The sequence below is a fragment of the Aspergillus oryzae genome, chromosome 7 (genome assembly GCF_000184455.2).
Source record: "Aspergillus oryzae RIB40 DNA, chromosome 7".
Classification (NCBI taxonomy): domain Eukaryota; kingdom Fungi; phylum Ascomycota; class Eurotiomycetes; order Eurotiales; family Aspergillaceae; genus Aspergillus; species Aspergillus oryzae.
The window spans coordinates 1,673,579-1,700,207 of NC_036441.1; the positions used below are offsets into that span (position 1 = coordinate 1,673,579).

Genomic DNA, 26,629 nt, shown 5'->3' on the forward strand with positions numbered 1-26,629 from the left:
TTCGTATCAATCAATGCTCATCAACAAGCTGCTAAAGAATGAGGGTGACTGGCTTACAGAGGGGGTACCCGATGATGTCTGAATTCTGGCATTCTATCGAATGGCAGCCCCGGCGAATGCGAGTAGATTGAACCCGATGCGGGAGAAAAGGTTTCTATAGAGGAAACCATCAGTCATATAACTTCGGTATGTGACCGGCTATAGATAACAAACCCGAGCAGGAGTCAGTAGGACTCATGAGAATTGTCGGAGATGTTGCAAAACTAGAAATATCACCTAGAGTTAGTAATCATGCATCTTCTCAGAGCTTGCCAAATAGACAGACAAGGAAAGATAGAGCTACGATAAAAACAAATTGCAAAAAGCGAAACAGAAGTGCATATAGCCAGCGCATCGCAAGAGGACACGACGCATATAAATCAGCCAGGAGTTAACTGTAGGAACATTTCGACATTCTATGACACAGCCCGAGGAGTAGCAGCAAAATGCATGCATGCATGTAGCACTCAAGCTAGAATAAAAAAAAGTAAAGAGTCACAAATAAAAATAAGTAATATCAAGGAAAGTAGAACAAGAATAGGAAAAAAAATTAAAATTATAACCATTATACATGACTGGTAAGGTTTGAAAAGAAAAGAAAAGAAACGAAAAACGTATCAAGGCATCGCCATTCAACACACCCAGAGAAGGGGGAATATGCTGTGACGAGTAAATGCAAGTGGACAAAGTGGAGCACAAAGGGCAGTCTGAATTAAAAGACAACTTACGGTACATCCTGCAGCGCAGACTGCTGTGTGTTGTATCTCAAACCGTTCGTCGCAGGTATCGAGACAGGTTGCGCCAAAGGATGTCCAACGGCACTGCCTCTGCGACTATGGTCCTCATCGTCCATAGGGAAGCTGATTGGACCAGAAAATGGGCGTTGACCACCGGTATAGTCACTATCGGTTGTAATCGGACCGTCCATTTGGAAAGAATTGTGCAGTAGAGTTGCTGCTGGTGAAGAGAAGCATGATCAGAACGATGGGGGAGCCACAATACAGATATACAAGAGAGCTGAAAGCGCCAGAGCAAAAGGAGAGCCAAAGTGAAAAAGGTACTGAAGGCAATCGGACAGTTGCCAGTCAGAATTGAAATAGGGTCTTCATCCTTGACGGCCAAGAAGACAACCGTCCTTGATGTCATATCAATACAGGGAAATGAAGAAATACCAGGATTGTGTAACAGAGCATATTCGCTGAAAATACCAACGAGACGGGAAAATTAACGTTCATGTAGATCGCTCGTCATAAGCAATCCATTGGGGGGGGGTCACGGGTGCAGGGGAGGAGATCCGATGTTGGAGAGAGAGAGAGCGAGAGAGGAAAAATAATAATTCAAAGAAAAAAAAAAACAATAATAAAATAAAATAGAAATAAAATCAGAGAAAGGGGGAAAAGAAAACCAAAAAAAAAAAATACAATACCATCAGAAGAAATACCAGAAAATGATATCAAAAAAATAATAATAACAAATTCCAAATAAAATAAAACCGAGTAATAATCATAGTAGTAGTAGTAGTAATACTTACAATGATTCATTGACAAGCCCACCGAAGATAATCTCAGTGAAGATGGGGTTGGGATCTTAGGACAACTTGAAGGTTCCTTAAGACCAGCCCAAGTTGAGCGAGCGCTAGAGTGACGCCCAAGGAGCACTAGGCTTCTGATGGCGCTGAACAGGGGTATATTAGAGTGAAAACGGTGTCAGGGAATATGGCAGAACAATCTGCTCATTGGATTTAGAACCCTGCGGCTCGAGAAAAAAACCAAACAACGAAAAGAACAAAAAAAGAAAAGTAGTTGCCGCTCCTATTCGGCGTTAATTTCTCCTTCAAGCTTGTTAGCAAAGTAGCGTGGCTTTAAAACATTGTCAACGTCTTTGAACAGGACGCTCAAGGCAAGCTAATGGGCGTTGGAGAATATGGACCTTTCCGGAGAGATCCCAGTAGGTAGGAAGGTACCGTCAAACAAAGAAGTTGGCTGGCAATCGCAAGCCGTGAACGGATTCAAACGTTGGATCAAGGAAAAAGTAGAGGATATGGACGTCAAAAGCAATAGTGGTCGGAGGTTTTTGAGGGCTAGTTTAGAAGTAGGCCAAACCAAAGAAGGAAAACTGGACGAAAAAAAAGAAAACATGGCACGTTCCATCAGCGAGACTCTGCTTCAGGGCATCATTGCATTTCACTGCCCACAGATATAGACAGATGCGATCATTTGCACTCTGAAGGCCGCAAAGGAGAAATGCGATGAGAGCAATACAGGCACGTTGCTGTACATACACCAGCGTACTGTACAGCCTGTAAAATAAAGTAGGTATAGAAACGTGTTTATAACAAAGGGAAGGGAAAATCAGACGAGTCCACACATGGGGTAAGCATCGGATCTACACAATGAGATCTGAAGAACCTGGCCACATGTTTCATTCTTTTTTTGGTGAACATTTTATTTTTCCATTTGAGGGAACTGGTCTGAAAAAGCAATTGGAAAAGACACTGTGGAAAACAGGTAGAGCAGATGTTGGGCAAGATGAATTGCTAAAGAGAGACGCCTACCTGAATCGAATGAACTGTGCGGTATTCAGTCAACGGTGTAGTGTCTTGCATTTATTGCTGCAGAATATGACTCCAGGCTGCACGGCTATATGTAAAGTGATTGCCCGCAAACGATCGACTATCAAACTGATAATCGTCAGTCTTTGTTTCTGCTTCCCTTGCCTAGATAATCATCCCAAAGGCTTGATGAAAGGGGTTTGTTGTTGGCTCTAGTAGTTCCAGCTTCCTCTATCACAGGGAACACTGATGACTGAGAATGAGAAATGTTGGACCGATGATCGAGGGATCTGTCGGATTGATATTCGTTCGCAAATACCGAATGGAACACTTCGCTCAAGTCAAGTTGGCCCTTTTCTTTTTTTCTTTTTTCCTTTTTCTTTTTCTCCTTTTTTATTTTTATTTTTCTCTTCCTTTTCTTTTACCCACACCCACGCCTGCTTTCTCCGTTTCTAGCCCGACCTCCTTTACGTCCAATGTATGACCCTTGTAGGTATGCGGCGGAATTGTCTGCAGAACGGCGTTGCGCACAAGCCCTGATAGCTCCTAGTTACCAAATTAAGCTTGAAGATGAATACCACTTTTGCCACGAGTTTGTTGTGCAATTCGGGACCATGTCAGGGCCCAAAAAAATAAATAAATAAATTAATTAATTAAAAAAAGGCGAAAGACGTAATAACCACAAACTAAAACTAAACAAAACCGTAAAACGAGAGATTTTCGTTGCATCTGTATTTATGCAACGGATATTCCATGTAAGAAAAAAATAGAGATAAAGGTAAAGAAAAGGTCACATAACAATAACACTACAATGGGTGACAGTAGAAAGGGTCCAAGTGTAATGAGAACTGGATCATTTGGGGGCCTTTTTTTTCTTCATTTTTCTTTTTGACCCTCTGTTAGCTTCCCTGGAATAAAATGAAGCATGAGAGCCGTCGTGGAGAATATTGTTGCATCAGCCGAAATAGCGCGAAAGGGCACTGGACCCTGTCAGAGCGTTGGAGAAACACAGCATTGGCCAATTTCGATGTTACAACCCCTCAATATCCAACTCCAGACACTATCAAAGCTGCACAAACTTTGAGTAGTTCCGAGGGAAAAATGGAACTCCAGCGTTGGCATGATTCAGCTGGACGCTAGTCGGCCGGCCGAACAGTTCTAACCAGACCACTGCCGGTAAAGTCAGCTGTTCTAGCGTGAACACCCGGTCAACGGCAAAGTGCAGCAAGCAAATTAAGATGGCGCTAGAAATGATTAGTAGCGACGATCATGGCCCCGGAACTCCCGTGCAGACCCCAGTCGCATGACGGAGGCTGTCGACACTACTGAGCTTAGGCAGCCGCAGAAAGCCACGGCGATGGGCCATACCAACCAACCATGACAGAGGTACTAAAATGCGTCAGTAAAATTCTGGTATAAGGGAGGCAGGGGGCTGGTGGACCCATTAAGAGGATCCATGTTCTAGACATGACGCCTCCTTGGGGCCGTTCCAAAGAACTTTCGGGTGCTCGAGGCACGAGCACCAACTCCTGCATGAATGAGAGATCAGGCGATCGACGGTTTCCAACCAACAGTTGGGAAAATAAAAATATCTTTTTTTATTAATTTCCATTTATTTATTTATTTATTTTTTACCTTTTCAACTCTTCCCCTAAGGACATGGACTTGTCGGTCGCTCACCGACACCGGCGCCGGAGAGCCGATTGAATCATGCAGGCTGCATGGGTACATATGTGGAATACCTACTTACTGGTTGGTCGGTAGGTTCCATAGTATGTACCTCTTGGAAGGTACATCCATAATACCAGATGCCGTTCACCAGGATGCTATATTCGGTAAGTTATTGGAACTAATGGATCAAACCACGCATCGGGGTTGATCACCCTCTCTCACTCTCTTGTTCCTTTGCCCCCTCCCCCACAATGTCCACTCTAATACCTGTGCCATGGGAGAGGTAATGAGACATCTATCGGAGGAGTCCGAATTAGTAAGAGATTCTGTAGCTAGTTGTGGAGAGACGCGTTTCCCGTACACAGCATAGTTTCCAGAATTGAGCTTTGGGCCCCACAAACCGGGGAGGAGTGAGACCAACACAAAGAAGTCCCATTTGAATCTCAGATTAGCGTCATCCTGTCAATTATTACTATGATTATGAGCTCTTTTCAGGTTCTTTTCATTTCACTCATTTCTTTCTTTCTTCTTCTTCTTTTTTTTTTTCTTTCACGATTTCTTCTTATCTCGTTTGGAGATCGTCTTGGGGCGGATCCGGTCATCCAGCCATGCAGGAAGCTAGTTGGTCCAAATGCGATATGCATGGCGCTGAAAAAGGAGTCCAGGCAGGACCATTGGCCGAAGGTCCCTGCTAAGATCCATCCAGGACTGGGAACCAAGAAAACTTGAACTTAGCAAATCGAGAGTGCCTAATGGAGGGGTGTTAATGTCGTGCAGGATGTTTTGTGTGCGCGGGATGCGGCGCAAATCCCAGAGCAACCTCGTACAGGGGTCTCGGAGATGGTGGCGGTGGGGAGGTTGCATTTCAGGTCACCGATAGCCAATAAGCATGGACTCTAACGAAGAGAAAAAGAAAAAAAAGAAAAAAAAAAAAAAAAACAAATACATAGTGATGCATATGGAATGAATTCATAGGATAGGAAAAGATGTAAGCGCGTGTAGATTGACTAATCTGAGAAAATGTGGTTAGAAGGAGAAACATAGCCAGTCCACATGCACGGTGATGATTGCATTTGCAGTGATTTGTTTTGAAATTCGATGTTCTTTTTTAATTTGCTTAGTTTTTTTGCTTATGTTTTCCCACTCACCTTGTATGTTTCCCGTCACCCATGCAGTCACCATGCCGGGAACTGGTAGATTACCTCCTGTACGGAGGAGTTGTAGTAGTAATGTTCAATGTTGATCCCAACACAAAGGAACCACTTTGGCGCTAACCTTGGAAAGGCTACAACCCCATGGGACTCTTCTGGCACGTGCACCATGCCTAACCCGAAGGAGGATAGTGCATGATACCTAAGTACTACACCTGTGTACTTCCATTTCCCCCAAATCCCTTCCATCCGAAACTAAAATGTTTTTGGCCTTCTTTCACCCAACTACGTGCTAACTAAATCTTGAACAATGAAAGGAATCATTGACTAACTAATCCACACCTCCCGTCGCTCTTAACTTGATTTTACCCCTTCTTAAATCCTTCCATTATATAATATTTTCCATTTACAGGCATCGCTCTGTGGATGATTTGAATCGTCTTTCTATTTTTGTCCGATGGGACTACACTGACCCATGTTCCTGGATCCAACTGATTCTCCTCAGTCTTATGTAACCCATTCTTGAAATTGATGAGAGGACAGGGATTCTAAATCCGTCCTTGATTGTAAAAAGAAGGTTAATCGTTTAATACCCTCAGCTCTTATTGACTGACTAACGTTCTACCATCAAGGTTCACTTCTTTTTGATCATGATTTATGATTATTGTGTTTTAATATATATCATATTAAATTATTACGGTGATCATGTTTGCCCTCCCCGTCTCTTTCTCCCCGTCGTCTTTTCTCGAATGTGCGCTTGCTGTCGCTGGACGAGCGAGTTATCGACTTCATCTCCATAGCCAGTTAAGGTTTTGATCGTTCTAGGCCAAACTTTGACCCTCCATTAGACTCCTACTCATGTGGGAAAAGTTTGCAATACGTTGCCAGCCTTGGCTTCGGGTCTACTACTACCGATCATACTAGTTCAACCATCCAATCCAGTTAGAATCCACCCGTATAAGAGTGGATACAACGTTCTCAACCATGCTCTTGCCAGATCCAGCTTAGTGGCCGGTACTAGACCGGTACCTTTTCTTGAAATGTTCCTGTACAACCGCAATTTTTTTTTAATTTACCTTGACCAGCCCTGACGGAGAGTGAGATACTACTAATGTACTGACCTGCAGCTGGCCGGTGGAAACTCTGGCTCCATTGCGAGAGCAAATCTTGTCCCTCCCACGAGTCAGCGTCGAGCTAACGGAATCGCGCGAGTCCAGACCATTCGGGCATTATTTCCGGGCTTCCCTGCAGTCTCCACGCTTGAGAAGAAACCCATTGACGGACGGTGATTCTGGAGCTTGAACTTTCTACCGTCATTGCGATCTTCACGCTTTCTTTGGTCCTCAACCTTGAATTTGACTGGTCTTGGCAATTGGTCCCCAGCACATCGATGGTGGCCCCGGATACCAAACTTGTCAGCTCATCGCGCTCTCTCGAGCCAGATACGTCCTGCCTGTGCCCTCGACTAGCCTGTTGTCTCCACCGTCCGCCCCAGCGGGATACCGTGGTAACCGATGAGCGGGTATAGTAGAATTCTTGGCTATATTCACGGAGGCTTTGGCGATGGCGATGATCGACGTGGACTTTGGGTGTTGATTTGAAATTGTAGTCTACTACCATTGCAACCCTACTCCCGAGACCCATGAACGTTTAGTGGAGACTTATGCTCCGAATCATGCGTCCGTCACTGACCGTAAGGCCAGACTGTCAGGTTAGAAGCAATCCTGCCTCTCGCCCCGGATCTTTTGCACCGCATCTAATGCACCCACCGCTCACATGGATAAGGAGTTGCCTGTCCATGTGCTTTTCCCTAACGCAGCTGCCGCGTGACAGCCTGATATCTCAGAATGTCCCGTGGCTGGCTTTAGCATCGACCATATCCATACACCTGGATCTGTTTGTTAGAAAAGAAACTTTCTTGTTCCCACTATTTGACCCTTGCCGAATCTGGTCCTGCCTGTGTGACTCAAACGGGTGCCAATTCCCGCCAGATATCACCTGCTGACCCTCCACAATTTCATTCAAAAAAGCTTCATTTGAGGTATCTGGAGGCTCCTCGTAGGAACCGTGGCCGTATAGTGTAGGTTACAACGCGGATTCTCATCCGGACGCTGGAAAATTCTCCCATAACTTGAGAGGTGAGTCGTCCTGCCCTCTGCCTTTACTGGGCCCCCACGGCTGACACGCATTTCGTAGTGTCCCAAGTCACCTCTGCCACGCTAACTCGGCCTCGTTACGCTAAGGAAGAATCCCAACGAATTGCTCCACGGACGAAAATGATCCTGAAACCAATGATGATGAAAAGTCGGCGCAGGAAGACTCTTGTTGAGCTAGTCAAACTTGACCCAGCCAGTACAACGAAGAGACAACCGTTAGACCTTATTTACGTTAGCGGCATTAGTTTGAACCTCTGACGATGACAACCTATTCGACGGCCCGCCATGCTGACTTCCGCCCAAACTCAGAGCTTCCTACTTGTCCATGACAGCTGCCAGTCCAAGGACCGCTTGAGTGACACAGACGGACGTGGAAATCTGCTCACGAGCCAACAGGCTACGGCCTTTATTTGGAATATCGACGATTCGCCCGTTCTGAGATTCCATCCATGAAACTGATGACGACGACGATCCCGATAAACCCCAGGTCCGCCTGATGTAACCGGACTTATTTCACCCGCGCTCTTTCACGTTCCTTCCAGTACCACCGAGCATCCCTCTCATTGGATGAGAGATACGAAGCTGATCTGATTTCTGTCGGTCCTGACCCTGCGTTACACTCAGCTCATACGGGTGATGCTACGCTATACCGCCATTTCATCGTTCGGCCGATGAAACCGGTCCAAACATCGCCACAGAGAGTGGTATCCTGGAAATCCCCAGCCCATTGTCCATAGATATACCCGCACATGTAAGTCCAGGTCCACACGGCACTGCGGTGAGGATTTAGGAATTAGCCCCGATGGCTCTCTCCCGCGTATGTACCGCTGTGCATGTCTGATAGCTGCAGGAGTTCCCACCTGAGAGAAATGACAGTATGTACAATGGGCTAGACTTCTAGAAAGAAAAAAAAAAGGGCAAAAACCTCACAAAAAGAACTCAAATTCAAATCAAAGCCTCCTGGGATCCTACATGTCTACGTAGTACCCGAGGACCCCGACCTCTCAATCTCCAACCTCACTCGAGTCCCAGCATCTTCAATTCCCCCCTACCCCCAGACCTGAAACCACCCCCTGCAAGAGATTCAACAAAGTCCCCAACTCGTAAGCATCATCAGAGTCTGACAAATCTCCATTTCCTCTTCGATCCTGGAATCTAAGCCTCCTCATCTCACACAAACCCTTGGGTTTGCCCCCTTCTATTATTAAACACAAACACACTCATTTCCACACCCACACCTACACCCAGAGAAAGACAGAGAGTGAGAGAGACAGAGAGTGTGTCATATCCCCATACTTGGTCCTGGATACGGCCGCCCGCCCCCTCCCCTGTCACACAGGTAGGCTTAAGGTTCTTCAAGACAAGGGTTCCGGGGCGGTCGTGAGAATTGTTTGTCCGTGGTTCGGGGGAGGGTGGCCTTGAATTAGAGTTTTGTTTCGTTTTCCTCTTTGGGAAGAGTTGGAGCTTGTGTTTGTTTGTTGTTTTGCTGGGGTGTGGTTATTTGGGTTTTTGTTCTGGGTCGTTGTTGTTGATGTTGGAGAACTACTTTATGCATTTCTAGGGGGTTGTGCTTTTTCTCTTTTTGGAATGGGTGGGTGCTTTTTGGTCTATCATTTGCTATCCATGTTTCCATATTGAGATTGTGGGGAGTTAAGGGACGAAGTAAGTAGAAGAGGAAGAGGAAGAGGAAAGAAAGGTGGAATCGAAACCCCTCTAGAACCGTACTTTTCTTTGTGTAGAAATCGACAAAAAAGCAAATGTAAATGACACGGTTTGGATGCCTTTCAGTAATCATCATTATCGATCAGTTCATACATTACAAAGAAAAGATTCCTCAGCCATGAAGGAAGGAAGCCCGCCTGACGAAAAGATCCAAAAGTGTCGTAAACCGGAACGAGAAGAAGAAATGGTATGGGGGGGGTGAGTGGTTTATGTGGTTCTCTTCGCGAACTCGACGCGGAGGATAAGATGGCGGTAACCGACTAGAAGAGTTTTGTTAGCCTGTTGCTCTGTTTTTCTTTTTCCTTTTTCTTTTGGTGTATTCTTGTTGAGGCTGGAAGAGGGAAAACTGGGGAGGAACGTACAGCCATCCATCTTCTCGCAGGCGCGTGCAGCATCGCTGCGATCTGCGAAACTGATGAAAGCGAAGCCCTTGGCTCGTTGGGTCTCTCTGTCTCTGGCAAGAAAGACTCTGGTGACGCGGCCGAAGCGTTCGAACAGATCGCGGAGTTCTCCTTCTTCCGCCAACTCGGAAACCTGTTGTTCGTGGTTAGGATTGATATGATATATATATAGAGAAAAACGTAAGGTGAAAAACTCACGTTTGTAACTCTCAGAGTCGCCAGATCGTCCTTCTCGAACTTGCCACCCATTCTCTCGCCGCCGCCAGCAGCACCTTTCCGGAGATGAGGAGGCACGTAGCTGCCAGATCCAGTGCCGACAGCACCGGCGGCTGCTTCATCATCTTCACCAGCGCCACCAGCGGTGGGCTCGTCGACGGGCGCCATGGTATCCTTGAACGGACAGCGGGCTGTAAAGTGCTCTCCGCTGCAAATACGACACTTGACCTTCTTGTCCTTGAGCTGATCCTTCATGCTGCCCTTCTCGCCGCCGTTCTTCTCCGCCTCCGCGGCTTGTGCCTTCCAGTTGATGCTGGGTCTGAAAGCGATGTTCTCACCGACGGAGGTAGTATCGAACGAGGGTCCGGGAGCGTGGCCCTTCTCGAGACCGAACTTGGCCCAGGACCTCCGCTCCGCAACCTGGGGGTTGACATGTTCGCGAACGACGGTGGTCTTGATCCGGCGGGTGACCTTCACCTTCTTGCCCTCATCGTTGAAGCGGTACGACACAACGGTCTTGGTGCCATCTTTGTTCGTTGTGACTTGTTGCGCGGGGAGCGCGGAGGGGTCATCGAACTCCTCGTCGTCGGCCCAGTCGGCGCGGCTGCAGAAAGTTGCAAAAATTTCATGTCAGAGGACTCCCGGCGACGCGGGTTTATGGGGTCCGGTCTCACTTACTTTGCTAGTTTGGACATTGTGCTTTATGTGGTGATCTGCAAATGTTGCTGAATTTCTTAGGATTTCAACGAAAGATCCGTTGTGGATTTGTTCGGCGCGGCAAAGACCTGTGGCGCAGTTGGTGGCTGGTGCCGGGGAGCTGGCTCACGTGATGCCAACTGGAGGACCTCTTCGTAGCCCTATTGTGTACAATCAAGCGTAGCAAAAGATCTGAAAAACCTGGTCTTACAGTTTTGCTAAAACTGGTCACCTATTAAATAACCGGGATAACTCATATTTCAACATTATGGAAACAAAGCTTAAGCATACCATACTATCTCAGATAAAAAACGACTACATAACATCGCACCTACTAGTAGTCTCCACTACTAGAAATGGAAGGACAGTTCAATGCAGACACTTATCAACGAGTCGATCCCTTATGCCACTAAGTTCGCATAACTAATTTAGAAAAGGATAAAGAATACAATGTTGGGGAAAGCTCCGAGATGTGGCGGATCGATCTCATCAGCAAAATCAAAGTGTTCTCTGTTGAACTGTAGTAGAGGAAAATGCCCAAATGGGGATACGTGATGGATACTAAATCAAGAATGGTCAGGTAATTGGAGAGAATGAGGTCAAATACACCATCTTCATAGTCCAACTTTACCCTACTCCGATAAATAAACGAACTTGTATGATCAAAGCCTCTTGTCCCCCTGCACCGGCGACAGGGAACCAGACACTCAAACCAAGCACTTGCCAACAAGACACGGAGTTCCTTCTTTGATGCATCTCACAATGAGGGCATGAACTAACAGGATAAAGTAGGACCTGATTGATGCCCGACGAACCATCCAAGATTGTAGAATATTTTCATCTTTAAGGGTACAATGAACTAGGATGACCATCTTGGAACAATCAAGGAGACATACTTGAGTGAGTTGCAGCCCTCACGTGGGAACTGAACTGCTCTTTAGAGATTTATGAGTGGAAACGGTATAAGACTAGCTTTATGCAGCAAGGCGTTATCTAGAAGAGTGACCTAGATCGTCCAGAAGGTAGTAGTTGTTGTTCGGGACTATAGTTATACTTTAGAAGGGACCTCTCAATGAGCTGCCAATGAACTCCAATACTTATAGTACTGTAGATAAAATTTCATTGTTCTGCTACGATTTCCTCTGCATTAGGTCTTAGCGGTCTTTTGAAGTTCTATCTGTAGCTTTGCAACGAAGATCACTCCATGTAAAAGTATACTTAAATTCATAGGGTTGAGCACATGAATGCCTTTAGTAATGGAGGAATGGCTTCGATCATCAGTGTCTGAGGTCTGACAGGTGGATATGGGGAATCAACGCCTTCTAGAGTCAATACCTCATGTCTGAGCCTGGGGCGTAAGGAGTCGACCAACAATCCTGTATCGAAAAGCAGTGGTCTTATTGCTTATGAGTGAGATACGTGGAGCTTTATATAGGATGCTCATTTACACGGATCACATGTTCTTAAAAGATATACACGTAGTATATTCACATATAAATTACATACACATATATATGATCCGCGGTATCATGAAAATCTAACCAAGCATCTTCAGAGATAACGGTCAATGCCGTTAAAAACGACGTAGTAGAGATAACTCAAAATAAAACGTATTCACAGACCCATACCCCAAATGTAAGAAAACAAACCAAACAATTACCGACCAAACACCTTCAATTCAGCCATTCTCAAGGGGATATACGACACGGAAGCAAAAGCAAACGCTAACTCGAACCCGACGTCACCACCACTGGGTAGCGCACCCGCATGCTTTGCAATGGGTCCGATCCACCACGACTGGCTCATTCCAGTAACCATACCGGCGATACCGAAGCAGAAAGCAACCGCGGCCGCAATACCCGGGGGAAGCTTGTTGGGCTTATCGTAGATCTCAACACGGTATCCGCCGAATCCACGTTTGAAGACGAAGTGGTCAGTGAGTGAGATCCCAGAGTAAATGGCGAGCCAATAAGCAATGATGTTCATGAAGTTCTCCAGGATGGTCTCGAAATGGGAATATCCGGGGATGGCAATGGCCACAGAGGCGCAGGAACCCAAGAACACCCAGATGAAACGAGGAACTCTCTGGGTATAACGGCTCAGAACTTGAAGGGTCAGGGAGACGGAGTAGATGTTGGGGCAGTTGTTGGCGACAATGGAAAGGGCCAGGATCACGAGGCAGAACTTGCCGAATCCACCAAGAGGATCGAGAACAGCAGCGAGCAAACCTCCGTTTCCAGAAGCTGTATAGCCAGCTTGGTACTTGTTGTCACCATCGTTGAGACTGGTGGCGGTCATAATGGCGATTCCGAGGAATTGTGTGAAGATCAGAGGAACGATAAGACCGGCCCATGCGGAGAAGAAGATCTTGCGGCGACTGCGGTCCCGGGGCTGGTACACCGTGTAATCAGCCGCGTAGCTGGTCCAACCAGTGGCAAATCCGTACACAGTTGAACCGAAGGATAGGCAGCTGCCGAGTTCGGATTTCCCGACGCCCATGGGGATGTTCACAAAATCTCCGGAGTGGGCGAACATGCCAAAGACGATCATGAAGACGATAAATGTCGGCACCCAACTCCAGTACTCGTACATGTGGACGACCTTATATCCGGCAAAAGTAATAATAAACGTGCAGAAGGCGATAATTAGCACACCTGCAAATCCTGGGACGTCGGTATTGACCGCATGGAGGAGCTGAGCACCAACAATTGCATTGGCCGCAGACCAACCAATACAGGCCAAAACGTTGAGGCAGGCAACTAGACAAGTATTAATGGCTGTTTAACTATAATAAGACACCACAAATTGGATATACTCACTGAACTTTGTCCCCCAATATCCGAACCAGAATCTGGAGAGTACCATTTGTCGCAGACCGAAAGGAGGACCAAAGCACGAAAAGAATCCCACAGTCATGATACCCAACAAGTTGAAGAAGAGATTTACCAGGATGGCATCCACAAAGCCAAGAGCGAAGAGGGATTTTCCGAGGACACCAATGGCAAAGGAACTGACTACCATGTTGGCCGCCAACCACTGCGTGTTGGGTCAGTTGGACAGGCGGTCTTGAAATGCCAGACAATAGCTGGCACAGACAAAATTAACGCAACGGAATCATAAACACACCATGCTGCCAATATTGAAGTACGACGTATCCGTCTGCTCGTCTGGTGGTACCCGTTCAATTCCACGCTGCTCGATATTGATCTTTCCTGCGAGCCGTTGAAGCTTAGCATACAGCGAATCGCCGTATACAAAGGTCTCTCCGGGTACCGCGCCATCGCTGCTGGTGTCCAATGCCGTCTTCGCCACCTGAGGACCTTTTTCAAGGTCTTGATCTTTCCTTCCGAACATCGTGCTGGATTCGGGAGTCCGACAGGACCGTATTTTCCAACGGTGATTTCCTGATTGATGAAGATCCCCACCAATGAAGGAGGAGACTTGAAATTATAGAGGGTCGGAGAGCTAGATAGCTCTTAGGCCGACCAAGTAGGGTTGGTAGGGAGAAGGAGGGGAAAATGATCAAGCTGAGGTTCACATCTTTCCTTTCTCTTTCTTTTTTCCTCTGCGTCAGAGGACGGGGGGAGCTAGAAATAAATATTTGGTCGGAAGGACTAGGACAAATTCTTCCCACACATCTCCACTCGATCTCAAACCAGCGAGAATTGCCGCGACCGCGTAACTTCCGCTGGGTTCACTGTCGCGTGTCTTCCCAAATCCAGGTCAAGCCTTTTTTTACTCGTTTTGAGAAGGCCGTCGGGGATCCACTTGTGCCTTAGCCCTAAGGTTCCATCCACTAACGTGTTTTTTCAACGAATCATGGAACGACAAGCTTTCCTTTCGCCATTCTGATTGGCGGATAGGAAATTTCCTCGGAGGGACAAGCACCATCCAAGCTTCCGTGATTGGCTGCAAATTTTGACAAGCCATGTGGGCCCGACCAAGGGTGGCAATGTGAATGATAAGACTTTCACTGCTGATAGGCACTGTTCCTGATTATCTCAGTCACTGATACCACGGCCATATCACCTGCCCGCATTCAAGCTTTTGCCTATCGATCTCAGTTATCTCTGATTGCTCACGCATGATATGACTTTTAATATCTTCATTAGAGCATCGGACACCACCGATACAATCATATGAGTGCAAAATGATTATTCTATACAGGAAAACAAGATATAGATTGTCTATATCACTTGAATATCAGACTCATTTCGGCGTGACTGTACTCCGTATAGGCTCTAAAGTCACGATACTGGAAACAATATCTCATCTATGGTAACAATCATTTGGCTACTTGATCTAGATCTCTCACTTTCCCACGTAAACATCACCTCAATCCATATGATGCTCATGATGATAGTAATATGCTACATCAGCAGTCATGTCCAGGGATCACCTCCGTATCCCTTCTCCAGATCTCTTGCTTACCCCGCGCCAGCGGAAACTTACGATCTCTCTAGTCCCAACTCACAGCTTCGGTAATCGCCGTTTCTGATAAGAGATGCAACCAGACAAGCTATAGATTGTCCTTGGCGCAGCTGCAGCTCTAACTACGTATGTTTAGATCAGAGAAAATCTAAGATAACTTTATTAGAAAATATTCTAGAAATTGATTGGATACTCAGTGTTTTGGACCCTTGTATTTTCTTCTGGAGGATTAGATCCCGTTGATGTACGGATTATATACTTCATTTCTATCCTCAGGCATCAGATCGTGACTCCCACATGCAGCAGTCATGTCACATCGGGCGTTTTGGCTACATATTTAGATCACGACGCGTATTGCATTGGTTTCGATGTGTCCCCTATCCACAAGTTTGAACATTCACATATCCCTTCTCCTCAGCCCATCTCACCCTCCAACCCTTAAACCACCAACTGGAACACCCCAACCAGTAATACTATACAAACCAATACTATATAACCTACACGAAAGGCAACAAACACCCAAGCCCTAACCCGAACCTCCAAGTGGATCAACCCCCGACCCATAATCCCCACCCGCAAGCAAAAAAAGCCCGCCACAAAACGTTCCACCTCGGCAGTGCGGCTGAAGCTCTCACTGCCAAAATTCCTCTTGACTTAGGCGTGAACCGCGTTGCTTGTGAAAGTCATGTGTAATAGGTTTACGACCTAGAACACTGAGATACTTGTGTTCGGGTGCTGGATTATCCATTCTAGGATGTGTATAGCATGGTCTGTTGCGAATTGACAGCGTTCCTTCCGATGAGTCAGCGGCTCTTTTTGCCACTGTTCCCCATCGTGCTGTTGATATTTACGGAACGATTCCATGTTCGTCGGTTTCATGGTCGGGTCTAGGTGGAGATGGAGAATTGCACGGGTACGGCTTGCCGAGCCGATTGCATAATTAAATTCTTGGGTCCGGTCGGGATTATGTATTGCCGTCTGTGGTGGTTCTGGAAGGTAGAACTGCTTTACTTGGTACGAATACTCTCTGGGTTGGTAAGTAGTCTTCAGTTTCTGCGGTCTATTGCCGTACTTTATGCCGCACAAAGTTGTTGTAAATACTAGTGCTGGGTTTCCATCGGCAGCTGCAAAATGAACCGTGATACAGTCCGGCTGCTGGGGAACTCTCGAACTGAAAAGAAAATTGGAACGAAGAACGCTAACCAGGATAAATGGTCATGAATATCAACATTTATATGCAACATCCTCATACCCGGAGTGCGCCATTAACAATGAAATTATTTACAGTTTAGCAAGCATCTTGTGGCCCTTCTGCAGCAGATCAGCGGCATCGTTAACAAGCTCATCAACAATAGCCTTGGCAGACTTCTTCTCATTGACGACGGCAGCGACCTTGCCCATCAGGAAGGGACGGGCGTTGTCCAGGGTCTCGTCGTCAACGTCATCCGGCAAGTTCTCCATGTCGTGCTCGACAGGGATGATACCCTTGGAGGTCAATTGCTTGATCTCCTCCTGGCGGTTCTCTTCCCAGTTGGTGATGTAGGCATTCTTGCGAACACGAAGGGGACGACCCTATAAACTGGTTAGCGAGAAAGTACACGTCAAGGAACGCCCAAAAACCTACAGTGAAGATAATGGTGCGGATATTGTCCTCGAATCCGGCAGTGCGGACGGCCTCCTGGTGAGCAACAGGAGCACCGGCCTCATCGGACAGGATGAAGCGAGTACCGATCCAGACAGCAGAGGCACCAAGCATAAGAGCGGCGGCAACCGAGTTACCGTTGAACAAACCACCTGCAGCGACGACCTGCACGGGCTGACCGGTCAAGGAGCTCTTCTTGCCTTGGCACAGCTTGGCAACAGTAGGGATGAGAACGGTAGTCGGAACATCACCAGTGTGACCACCACCTTCACCGCCCTGAGCGCAGATGATATCAACACCAACATCAAGGGCCTTCTGAACGTGCTTGGGGTGGCCGATCATGTTCATGCACAGGATGCCAGCACCGTGGAGCTTCTCCACGACGTGCTTGGGAGGGACACCGACGGCCGAAACGAATAAGCGTGCGCCGCTCTCAATGATGATGTCGACAAGCTCGTTAAGCTTTCCCTTGGTGTAGTCGTAGCTGAAGCCAGGCAAATTAGCATTTTCGCCTCTCACCCAGGGTGTCCCAGGTACAGGGAGGCTTACTTGGTCTTGCGTGCGTTTCCTCCGACCTGCGGAAGCAAAAGGTCGACACCGAAACCCGCATTCTTGTCATTCAAGTAGCTCTTAAGTTCTGCAATCTGTTCACGAAGCATTTCGGGGGTATAGCCGACACCACCGATGACACCGAGGCCACCGGCGTTGGTGACCGCTGCGGCCAACTTAGGACCGGCGGCCACGTTCATACCTGCCAGCAGGATGGGGTGTTGGATCTTGAGCAGATCCGTAAGGGTAGTACGGATTTTCTCTATCGATACCTGTGATTAGCAAGGAGTCCTATCCAGTTGCATTGCCACAGCTCCCAATCACATGATGGAAGGGCACAAAGGCGGTGGGAGCTTACGAGGAGAAGCCATGGTTGAGGGTGGGACGTGAGAAGAGAAAGTAATCGAGAATCAAAAGATAGATGTAGTGAAGATGATCAGGAACAATGAAATGTGGAGAGTATGGAGAATAAGTCCTAAATATAGGAGAAGAAGAGGTTGGCATGAACCGAGGAGGAAGCATGAGCATGACAGCCTCGGTTGCAACTTCAACACGGGACCTCCGAATGAACTTAATTTCCCCATAATTGCCAGAGCCTTTGGAGTTTAGCGCCGAACCTGTTGGCCGATTGACAGGCGGGGTTTCAGAAGTTTATTAGTCACCCAACTAAGCTGCCTCAGGTGTCCTGCATCAGCTGATTCCGCTTCCGAAAAAATCGCGAACCCATGCATGACGTATTGCCTGAACTTTTTTTTTGGACGAGTCATAGAAAATCTACTGATTGACGCCAGGGTTCCCCATTTCTCACGAAGTATGAGGCCAGTGTCAATTAGAAATTGGCATCCTAATGCTAGATCCTTAACCTCAACCATTCCGGGCTCTAGGCCATGGCCTTCTTTCAATTCAGGCTTGTTTCCAACCCTGGGACACAGCAAGGTCTGTGTGCCGGTCTATAGGAGATTCTGCGCGGGCCCGACAACGAGGCATGTTCTCTTTGATAAGACTGTGTGATAACCCCTCGTCTAACATAGTGGTAGAAATCTGTCTGTCTCTGGTACGAGTATGTGACTCAATTGCATTTTAAGTATTCACTAGGATCAAATCCGGCCGTCTATTTTCTAAAGTACACCTGAAATCTGTTTGCATTCGGGCATCGCATTGTGCCATAACGCTCTCATGTAGCCACGGAAACTAATGCCCTGTGTATTAGATCTTGGAGTGCCTGGACGACGTGATAGCCGAGCGTTGTCCAAGCCTAACGTGGGCAGTTCCAGCCATGGATCTCTAAGATCGTCCGCATATACCCGGGGCGTTTCCACTAGCTCATTGAATTCATTCAATACTGGGATGAATCCCTGTAACCCTCCGCTTCACCGGGCTTTTATAGCCCTCGGAAGCAATGTCGGAGAACGGGTTGAGATGATTGAGAAGGCATGCACCGAAATGGAGAGAGCCAATATCAGAGTCAAGCGGACAAGTTCCCTGTTCGAGACCGCTCCAATGTACGTCCTCGATCAAGACCCGTTCATGAATGGGGTTTGCGAGGTCAGTCACCATCTAGTGTAGTTTTGTACTGTACAAGCTCTTCTAACATCCAACGGGTAGGTGGAAACCAGCTTAGGACCTCTGGAACTACTCGATACCATCCAATCGATTGAGATCGGACTGGGAAGGAAGAAGCTGATCGACAAGGGACCCCGGTCCATTGATCTTGATATCCTGCTCTACGATGAACAGATCTTCTCCCACGACCGCCTCAACATCCCCCACCAGCTAATGCTCGAACGGGACTTCGTACTACGACCTCTCTGCCAGTAAGTACCGTCGTACAAGCCACGCTACCACAACCCAGAGATCTAACAACAACCCACCAGGCTCATCCCTCACGAACGACCCCCATTCCCAGGTCACAGCACAACCTACCTCTCCCATCTCAAATCCCTCCCCCCGCCAGAACCAACCCCCCATGCCACAACCTACATATCCAAGAACTTCCCTCCCCTCCACTCCACCAACCCCAACCGCCCAACCCACATAATGGCCATCCTAAACCTAACCCCGGACTCCTTCTCCGACGGCGGCAAACACTCCCCAACAGACCTAACAACCCTAACCAACACTGTCCGCACCTTCATCGCCTCCGGCGCAACAATCATCGACATCGGCGGCGAAAGCACCCGTCCAGGCTCCGCTCCTGTCGGCGAAGCCGAAGAACTAGCCCGCGTCATCCCAGCAATCCGACACATCCGCACATCCATCCCCGAAGCCGCAAACATCGCCATCAGCATCGACACCTACCGCGCCCGCGTCGCCGAGGAAGCCTGCGCCGCCGGCGCAGACATCATCAACGACGTCTCCGCCGGCCTCCTCGACCCAAACATGCTCCCGACAATGGCCCGCACCGGCAAAGCCGTCATCCTCATGCACATGCGCGGAACCCCATCAACAATGACCCAGCTAACAGACTACCCCAACGGCGTGATCGAGGACGTGAGCGCCGAGCTCCTCGAGCGCATCTCCGCCGCCGAAGCAGCCGGTATCCGCCGTTGGCGGATGATCCTCGACCCCGGGCTTGGGTTCGCGAAGAATCAGCCGCACGATCTGACTATTCTTCGTGATTTACAGAAGTTCCGTACCGGTGTCCAGGGACTAGAGTATTTTCCTTGGTTGATGGGGCCTAGTCGGAAGAGGTTCATTGGGAGACTTACTGGTGTTGAGAAGGCTAGTGAGCGGAATTGGGGCACGGCTGCCACTGTTACGGCTAGTGTTGCTGGTGGGGCGGATATTGTTCGTGTCCATGATGTTAAGGAGATGTGGCAGGTAGCCAAGGTTGCGGATGCTATTTACAGGGTGGATGAGTAGGGTTTTGTTTGTTTATGGGTATAGAATGGTTGAGGTATGTGCTTGACACTTGTATATTTTCAACAATATCGAGAGATTGTAGGATAGCGTGATCATCATCAACTTGTATGATATAAAAGCAATATATGATTTTTGAACTTAGTTTGGTGTGGGCCTTTTAAAGGATGTCTGTTCTACTCTAGACCTGTTGTGAGGGTTGAGGCTTGTATTAGATGTGATCTTCGATTTGATGCTTTACATGCAGTGGAGACCCTAATTTAAGCTATCAATGGTTGCTACAAGATAGAATTATTCTAACGTATAAAATATCTGATTTTAATTGACAAAAAAGCCTAACACTACCTAAGAAAAAAGGATATACAGGAACCATAGCAAATCAAGGATGATATTCAATGAAGATGCCAATTTAAAAGATTTTCGACTAATTCAGAATCAAAAGCAATTAACAATAGAGAAGCCGACATCAACCACTCCAAGAATCAGACTGCAGAAAGCCGAGCGTTTTCCCGGCCAGAGTATCGCAGTCCGCAGGGGTGAAATTGGGCCGGGTTGCGTTCGCGAGGATATCTTTCTAAAGGGATAGGGATAAAAACGCCACCAAAGTGATAGACAATGAACTGGCTAATCATGGCAAAGTAATGGTGTCCGAAGGTGGAGATTGAAAAGGTTGCCGCGGTGTTGATCGATTAGTTGTATCCGTTTAGCTGTTCATGTAGTTACGTATGGCGCCTAAATGTTGTCAGTAAGATGTGGGTGACCGGAGGTAGGTTAACGAACCTTGCAGTTTGACGGCGCTGTCTCCAACGAGTTGTGTAAGATTCTCAAGGTCGTCTCCCGCTGTCATGCCAAAACGACGAACAAAGTCCTTGGCTGCAGTTTCCAAGTCTCCATATCCATCATCTGCAGCAGGGAAATCGTCTTCTGGTCGGCCAAAGTAGGAGTTGCTAGAAATAGCGGTGGCGCCATCAAATTGGCGGAGGCGCTCCTTAGCCTCGGCCTGGGCTGAGGGATCAAATCTATCACGCCCGAAGAACTCATCGGACGAGATACCCTTCTGGTTACCAAACCTGGACTTGGTCTGGTTTAGCTCCTCTTCTGTATGGTCTGTTAGTGTTTGCAAACAATTTGAAGATGGCAATAGTGAACTCACCGTCAGCAGCTGACCGAGCAGGAGCGACAGAGCCGAAGCCCAGCTTCTTCGGAGCAGCAGGCTTCGAACCAGCGGTCTGGCCAAATGCTAGGCGTCCGATGCCCATTCCCAGACGCTCTACATCGCTGGAGTTACGCTCGTGGGACTTTCTAGAGGCGCTGGGGCTGATCGGCGTGGGGGCGGCAATAGGCGTAGCTCCAGTAGTAGTACTCTTGGCCTTAGCATCAGCCTCAGCCTTTTCAGCCTCGGGGTCATATCCAAGCTTCTCAATGCGCTCGGCTTCTTCCTTGGCCTTCCTTTCTGCTTCTTCGAAATCGATGGCCTCAGCTGCGCCGATCTTCTTGGCTCCGAGCTTGGGAGCCTTCTTGGCGCCCAACAGACTGCCCTTCTTTGCAGTGCTAGCAGTCGTAGTCTTCCGGACAGTAGTACTAGCCCTGATAGCAGCGGGGGCAGGAGCGCTTTCCTTTTCGGAGGCGGAAAGAGGAGACTTGGAGCGCGAGCCATTTGCGCCTGCGTTCAAGAACGGAGACGCAGTGCGGCTGACCACCGGGGGAGTTCCTGTGCGTGAGGGAGGGTTGCTGGGGCGCTTGATCGAGGGCTTGTCCCAGGAAGAGAAGAAATCATCCTCAGCATCGCCAGCAGGCGTACTGGAGCCGTTGGAAGGGGTGCCAGCGGGAACGTCCGTGATCACAACCTCTTCGGGGAATCTGTGAGAAACAGCAAGGTAAGCATCTAGCGGTAGAGCGATATGTATGGACAATATGCAACTTACTGCTCGGCGTCTTGCGCAGCCCGCCTCTTTAATTCTTCCTTGTACTTCACGGCAGCATTGCACGTATACTTGACCTTAGTGTCCTTGCTAGCCAGGGCGGCGGAACCTCCATGCGACTGGAAATACTTGGTGGCGGACTCATTTCCACCGACTTTCATAAGCCGAAGCTGCTCCCATTGCCATTCTGCAAGCATCCATTAGTATCAAAGTAAAAACATATCTGGGGTAGACGGTGGTGCATACGGTCGAGGTTTGTGGAACGAACGAAGGAAATGTGGACACCCAGGTTACGGTGGTGGGCCGAGCAGTCGAGACACAGGTAGATACCGAAAGGCACCGACGACCATGTAGGGTTCTTGGAGCCGCAATCAAAACATATCTATGAGGGTGAAGTTAGCGAACTCGGCCAATTTCTAGACCAGTGGGGAGGGGTTGCGCGCACCTTGTTTGCGGGCTTTAGTTTGAGTTTCTCAAATATTTTTTGAGACTCCGCCTTGGTGGCACTCATTGTGAGACGAGTAGGACGAGACGGGTCCTGAATGGAGTGGAAACAAAGACGGTATAGGATGTCAGGACTTCCAGGGAGGAGGAAGAGGGATCCAAAATGCAATCGGGAGAACGAACGTGGTCGGAATCGTTTTGGACTCCCGGGCGGAAGTTACAAATTACTGTAACTTTTAAAATTCCCTCGGCGCTCAAAGGGGAAGATCAGATCTGAAACGTTGCAAAAAGATGTCTTACCCTGTATTCATCTCAATAGGATCCACAATTATACTTTCAAGCCAAGCAATGGTATCAAATACTGGTCTAAATATGGAAGTCTTCACACTTTCTTTGACACTGCGTATTGCAATTACATCCGTACTCGGACCCTTCCGGAAATTTTCACCAGAGCGGAAGTCATCCACGTGACCCACCCGTCTCCCCACATGGACCGAGTCTCAATTGAATGCCGACCACGGCTCAGCGCATGGAATTTTATGAGATCATTCAGCAGTTCTTGCTCGAATCTCCCATGCTCACGACCGCCGTGCGATACAGTTTGATCCGACTGGAACCCGGGTGATGTTCGATATCCCACAATGAGTGCATACCTCCTACCAAGACCATCCTTGCACCGGGCTTCGTCTGCCCTTCTCTTGCGACCTGGATTTCCCCGCACGGTCGAGTTGACGCGATGCTATGCGACTCACAGCGATCTCGGGGGAGGCTCAGGACCAAGCTCGACTTCGAAACGGAGGAATGTGACCGTATTATCCGATGATGGGCGATATGAATGGGGAGAATTGACGGGACGGGAAAAGGTTGCGCGCGCTACCCAGCAGTCGTTCAACTTTGTGATTATATTGGCTGGTGCGGCTTTGACGGTTAGTGAGATCTGAGTGGGCAATACTGTTGCTCATGGGCATCTCATGATGCATGATGGACGCAAGACTGATACATCGGTAGGGTGGTGTATTTTACTTGCTTTACTCAGAGGTTTTCTCCCCGAATAGCCGGACATGGCAGTACGAGAAGGCAGTTGAACGCATCTTGGACGACAGTCGGTGTACGGATATTCTGGGAGACCGAAGAGAAATCAAAGCATATGGAGAAAGTACTTCGAATAAGTGGGCGCGGAATCGTCCTATTGCGTGGGTACCCTGTTGTTCTTGATTAGTTACGCATCAAAGACGCTAACTTCTTATTAAGAGCCACTATCGAAAAAGATCGTTTAGGCCGGGAACATCTGCGGATGAACTTCCATGTACGTTGCGTTATTCCTTAGATAATATGTGCATAACTAATCGTCAACGTTCAGGTTGAGGGACCGCGCAACCAAGGAGTTGTACACGTCCACATGATTAAGCCACTCGACAAGAATGAGTGGGAATATCAGCTTCTAGCATTAGATGTTAAGGGTAAGCAATAGTTGATTCCCGACATATACAATCTCAAGCTAACCCTACGTAGGTCACTCTCGAGTCATCCTTGAGCAAGCTCGTGAGAAGCCTGGAGTCGGGCAAGCGTTGAAGATCTTTGGCATACAGTGGCGATAGATCACGCCCTTGTCAAAACAAATTTTTGTGCTCTGTCAGGTAGCCTTGACATGAAAAGGCTCCCTCTTCCTACCCTGGCTGGCCAACACCAGAAGTAAGAGCTAGATGTTTCCATCTGCAGCCGACGCAAACCAGTCGGCATGATCAGTCACTGTCGATCAGTTATTCGACGGACTTTCGAGTTTGAAGGGATAGCTTCAAGCTTGTGACAGACGAAAGTCGTTATTCTTGGGTGATCTGCGTCTGCGTATGGCTTCTTTGTGCCACGACGCCACAGTTACACCCGTATTGTACTATAGAAAACCCACACTTGGGCATGTATTCATAAAGCATTCTGCAGCATATTAAATCAACGAGATAATAGCAGCATTTTCATAAGAAATCAAACAATGCAATGGCTATTTTCAATACATAAATATTAACATGAGAAACATAAAACTTATACATCGAACTTTAGTCTCATCATATCCGAGGACCCTCCAGAATTGTCTTCGCAGCATCCGTCGTCCACCAACTCTTGCCCTGCTCACCGGGGAAGGCAAACTCATCCATACTCTCGGGCTTCATCTCGACACTGTATCCAGGCTCCAGAGGGGTAACATAGTAACCATCTTTGACACTGGAGGGATGCACGAAGTGCTCGTGTAGGTGGTCCACATACTCCAGCACACTCTTCTTACCACTGACAACAACGTAGTCAATGGTGCTAAGATGTTGGGTGTACTCAGGCAAACCGACACCACCGGAGTGAGGGACGATAGGGACACCGAACTTGCGAGCAAGCAGGAGGATAGCGAGGACCTCGTTGACACCGCCGACACGGCAAGCATCAGCCTGGAGAACAGTCAAGGCTCCTGCCTGCAGAAGCTGCTTGAAGATAACGCGGTTCTGACACATCTCTCCGGTGGCGACACCGATAGGGCCGTGTGGGGTGTTCTCGAGAGCCTTCTTAATAGCGGCGTGGCCGAGGATATCGTCGGGGGAGGTGGGCTCTTCAATGAACCAGGGCTTGAACTCGGCGAGCTCATGCATCCAGCTGATAGCCTCAGGTACAGACCAGACCTGTTCAGAACTGTCACTAATGTAATAGAGAGACAGGTTTCGACAATGGTCAACTCACCTGGTTAGCATCCACCATCAGGATGTTACCCTTGTCATAACCAATGGCCTCACGAGCAATGCGCAACCGCCTCTTATCGTCTTCGATGTTACCTCCAACCTTCAACTTGAAGTGCCTGTAGCCCTGCTGAACGGTCTCTTTCAGAAGAGCCTTCAGCTTATCCTCGCTGTAGCCAAGCCATCCGGCACTAGTAGTGTAGGCAGGGACTGCACGGCTCTGCTCCGCCTCCTTGATACGCTCTTCCTTGCCACTCTCAACCTCCTTGAGCAAAGCAATGGCCTCTTCAGGAGTGATAGCATCAGTGATATACCGGAAGTCAATGCAACGAACGAACTCCTCGGGTGTCATCTCCGCCACGATCCGCCAGACGGGCTTGCCGAGTGTCTTAGCCCACAAGTCCCAGAGCGCATTGACGACGGCTCCCAGGGCAAGGTGAATAACACCCTTCTCAGGACCAATCCAGCGCAGCTGGCTGTCAGAGACTAGATGACGCCATGTCTTACCCCAGTCGGCTGTGAGCTCGTCCAAGTCCTTTCCAACGACGAGTGGGGCGAGAAGGGAGATGGCGGCGCAGACGATCTCGTTTCCACGGCCGATGGTGAAGGTCTATTCATTTAAGGTATCAGTATTATGTTAATGTGGCGGGTGTTGCATGATCCACATACCATGCCATGTCCAGCGTGTGGGGAGTCAGTGTAGATGATACAGTAGGCGGCGGAGTAGTCGCCCGCTGCGTTCATGGCATCGGAGCCAGTCTTATCCAAGGATGTCTGTGCATTGAGTCAATAATTGAAGAGTAATTGCATCGGATCTAAGAACAGCCTCTGACTTACCGGAAACCGCACATCCCGGGTGGTGAAACCTGTGATCTTGACCATTGTGTAGGGTATATTTTATGGAAAGAGAGGGAGAAGAGGTCAATTGAGTTGTTGCAGAGAAACAGAGTAAAGCTCAGGCTCTAGTCGTAGGCGAAATAATTGCAATCGCTTTTTCTTCAAGATGCGGGGATGGTCATACAATGTAGTGTATGAAACGAAGAGAGATCTATACAAAGTCCAGGTGTAGAACCCCTAACAAGACAGAGACGGTGAGAAGAGACGTCTCTTGTGCAAGGAATGAAATAAACACGAAGCAAAAAATCAAGTTACAGACGGGGTAAAAGGCGCAAGATATACGGCCGTCGCCCCTCCTCCCCTCCAGGCTAAAAAGGGAAATACAATGGATTGCGTTGGACTAATTATCCCGATACTGTGGGGAATCCACTCTTATTGGCGGAGGAATTCTTCCACTCCATGGGAGCGGTTTTTCCACCACTCAGCGTGTGTGATCCGACAGTCGAACCGCCTCTGTGTTCCTGAGCATCGTCTATATGTCAGCTGATAGAATGATACAGTTCGTAATGCCGAACGGCTGCGGCAGATCTCCGTCCATACATTAGATCGGCTATAGATATACCTCTTT

General features: G+C 48.2%; 7 protein-coding genes across 7 annotated transcripts; 2 read left to right on the top strand and 5 right to left on the bottom strand.

Moving 5' to 3' along the window:
- Positions 1 to 9,497: 9,497 nt before the first annotated feature.
- On the bottom strand, positions 9,498 to 10,602 carry tif35 (translation initiation factor eIF3 core subunit g; the record flags this gene model as incomplete). The annotated part of the gene is made up of 4 exons (XM_001826194.3): positions 9,498 to 9,550; positions 9,653 to 9,824; positions 9,890 to 10,511; positions 10,586 to 10,602. 4 exons carry the CDS (start codon positions 10,600 to 10,602, stop codon positions 9,498 to 9,500), a joined length of 864 nt encoding a protein of 287 aa, XP_001826246.1.
- Positions 10,603 to 12,259: 1,657 nt separating this feature from the next.
- On the bottom strand, positions 12,260 to 13,957 carry AO090011000649 (cytosine permease; the record flags this gene model as incomplete). Its single annotated transcript, XM_001826195.3, has 3 exons — positions 12,260 to 13,362; positions 13,423 to 13,639; positions 13,730 to 13,957. 3 exons carry the CDS (start codon positions 13,955 to 13,957, stop codon positions 12,260 to 12,262), a joined length of 1,548 nt encoding a protein of 515 aa, XP_001826247.1.
- A 2,358-nt stretch (positions 13,958 to 16,315) lies between these two features.
- On the bottom strand, positions 16,316 to 17,596 carry AO090011000650 (nitronate monooxygenase; the record flags this gene model as incomplete). The annotated part of the gene is made up of 4 exons (XM_001826196.3): positions 16,316 to 16,606; positions 16,659 to 17,160; positions 17,226 to 17,487; positions 17,584 to 17,596. 4 exons carry the CDS (start codon positions 17,594 to 17,596, stop codon positions 16,316 to 16,318), a joined length of 1,068 nt encoding a protein of 355 aa, XP_001826248.1.
- A 976-nt stretch (positions 17,597 to 18,572) lies between these two features.
- AO090011000651 (folic acid synthesis protein) lies at positions 18,573 to 20,087 on the top strand (the record flags this gene model as incomplete). The annotated part of the gene is made up of 3 exons (XM_001826197.3): positions 18,573 to 18,770; positions 18,831 to 19,039; positions 19,100 to 20,087. 3 exons carry the CDS (start codon positions 18,573 to 18,575, stop codon positions 20,085 to 20,087), a joined length of 1,395 nt encoding a protein of 464 aa, XP_001826249.1.
- Positions 20,088 to 20,787: 700 nt separating this feature from the next.
- On the bottom strand, positions 20,788 to 22,517 carry AO090011000652 (ADP-ribosylation factor GTPase-activating protein; the record flags this gene model as incomplete). Its single annotated transcript, XM_001826198.3, has 6 exons — positions 20,788 to 20,816; positions 20,865 to 21,182; positions 21,238 to 21,944; positions 22,010 to 22,193; positions 22,253 to 22,388; positions 22,452 to 22,517. 6 exons carry the CDS (start codon positions 22,515 to 22,517, stop codon positions 20,788 to 20,790), a joined length of 1,440 nt encoding a protein of 479 aa, XP_001826250.1.
- A 574-nt stretch (positions 22,518 to 23,091) lies between these two features.
- Positions 23,092 to 24,048, top strand: tim21 (the record flags this gene model as incomplete). The annotated part of the gene is made up of 5 exons (XM_001826199.3): positions 23,092 to 23,376; positions 23,459 to 23,643; positions 23,702 to 23,756; positions 23,811 to 23,910; positions 23,963 to 24,048. 5 exons carry the CDS (start codon positions 23,092 to 23,094, stop codon positions 24,046 to 24,048), a joined length of 711 nt encoding a protein of 236 aa, XP_001826251.1.
- A 462-nt stretch (positions 24,049 to 24,510) lies between these two features.
- Positions 24,511 to 26,046, bottom strand: AO090011000654 (mandelate racemase/muconate lactonizing enzyme family protein; the record flags this gene model as incomplete). Its single annotated transcript, XM_001826200.1, has 4 exons — positions 24,511 to 25,110; positions 25,169 to 25,774; positions 25,834 to 25,938; positions 26,002 to 26,046. 4 exons carry the CDS (start codon positions 26,044 to 26,046, stop codon positions 24,511 to 24,513), a joined length of 1,356 nt encoding a protein of 451 aa, XP_001826252.1.
- Between the last annotated feature and the right edge of the window lie 583 nt (positions 26,047 to 26,629).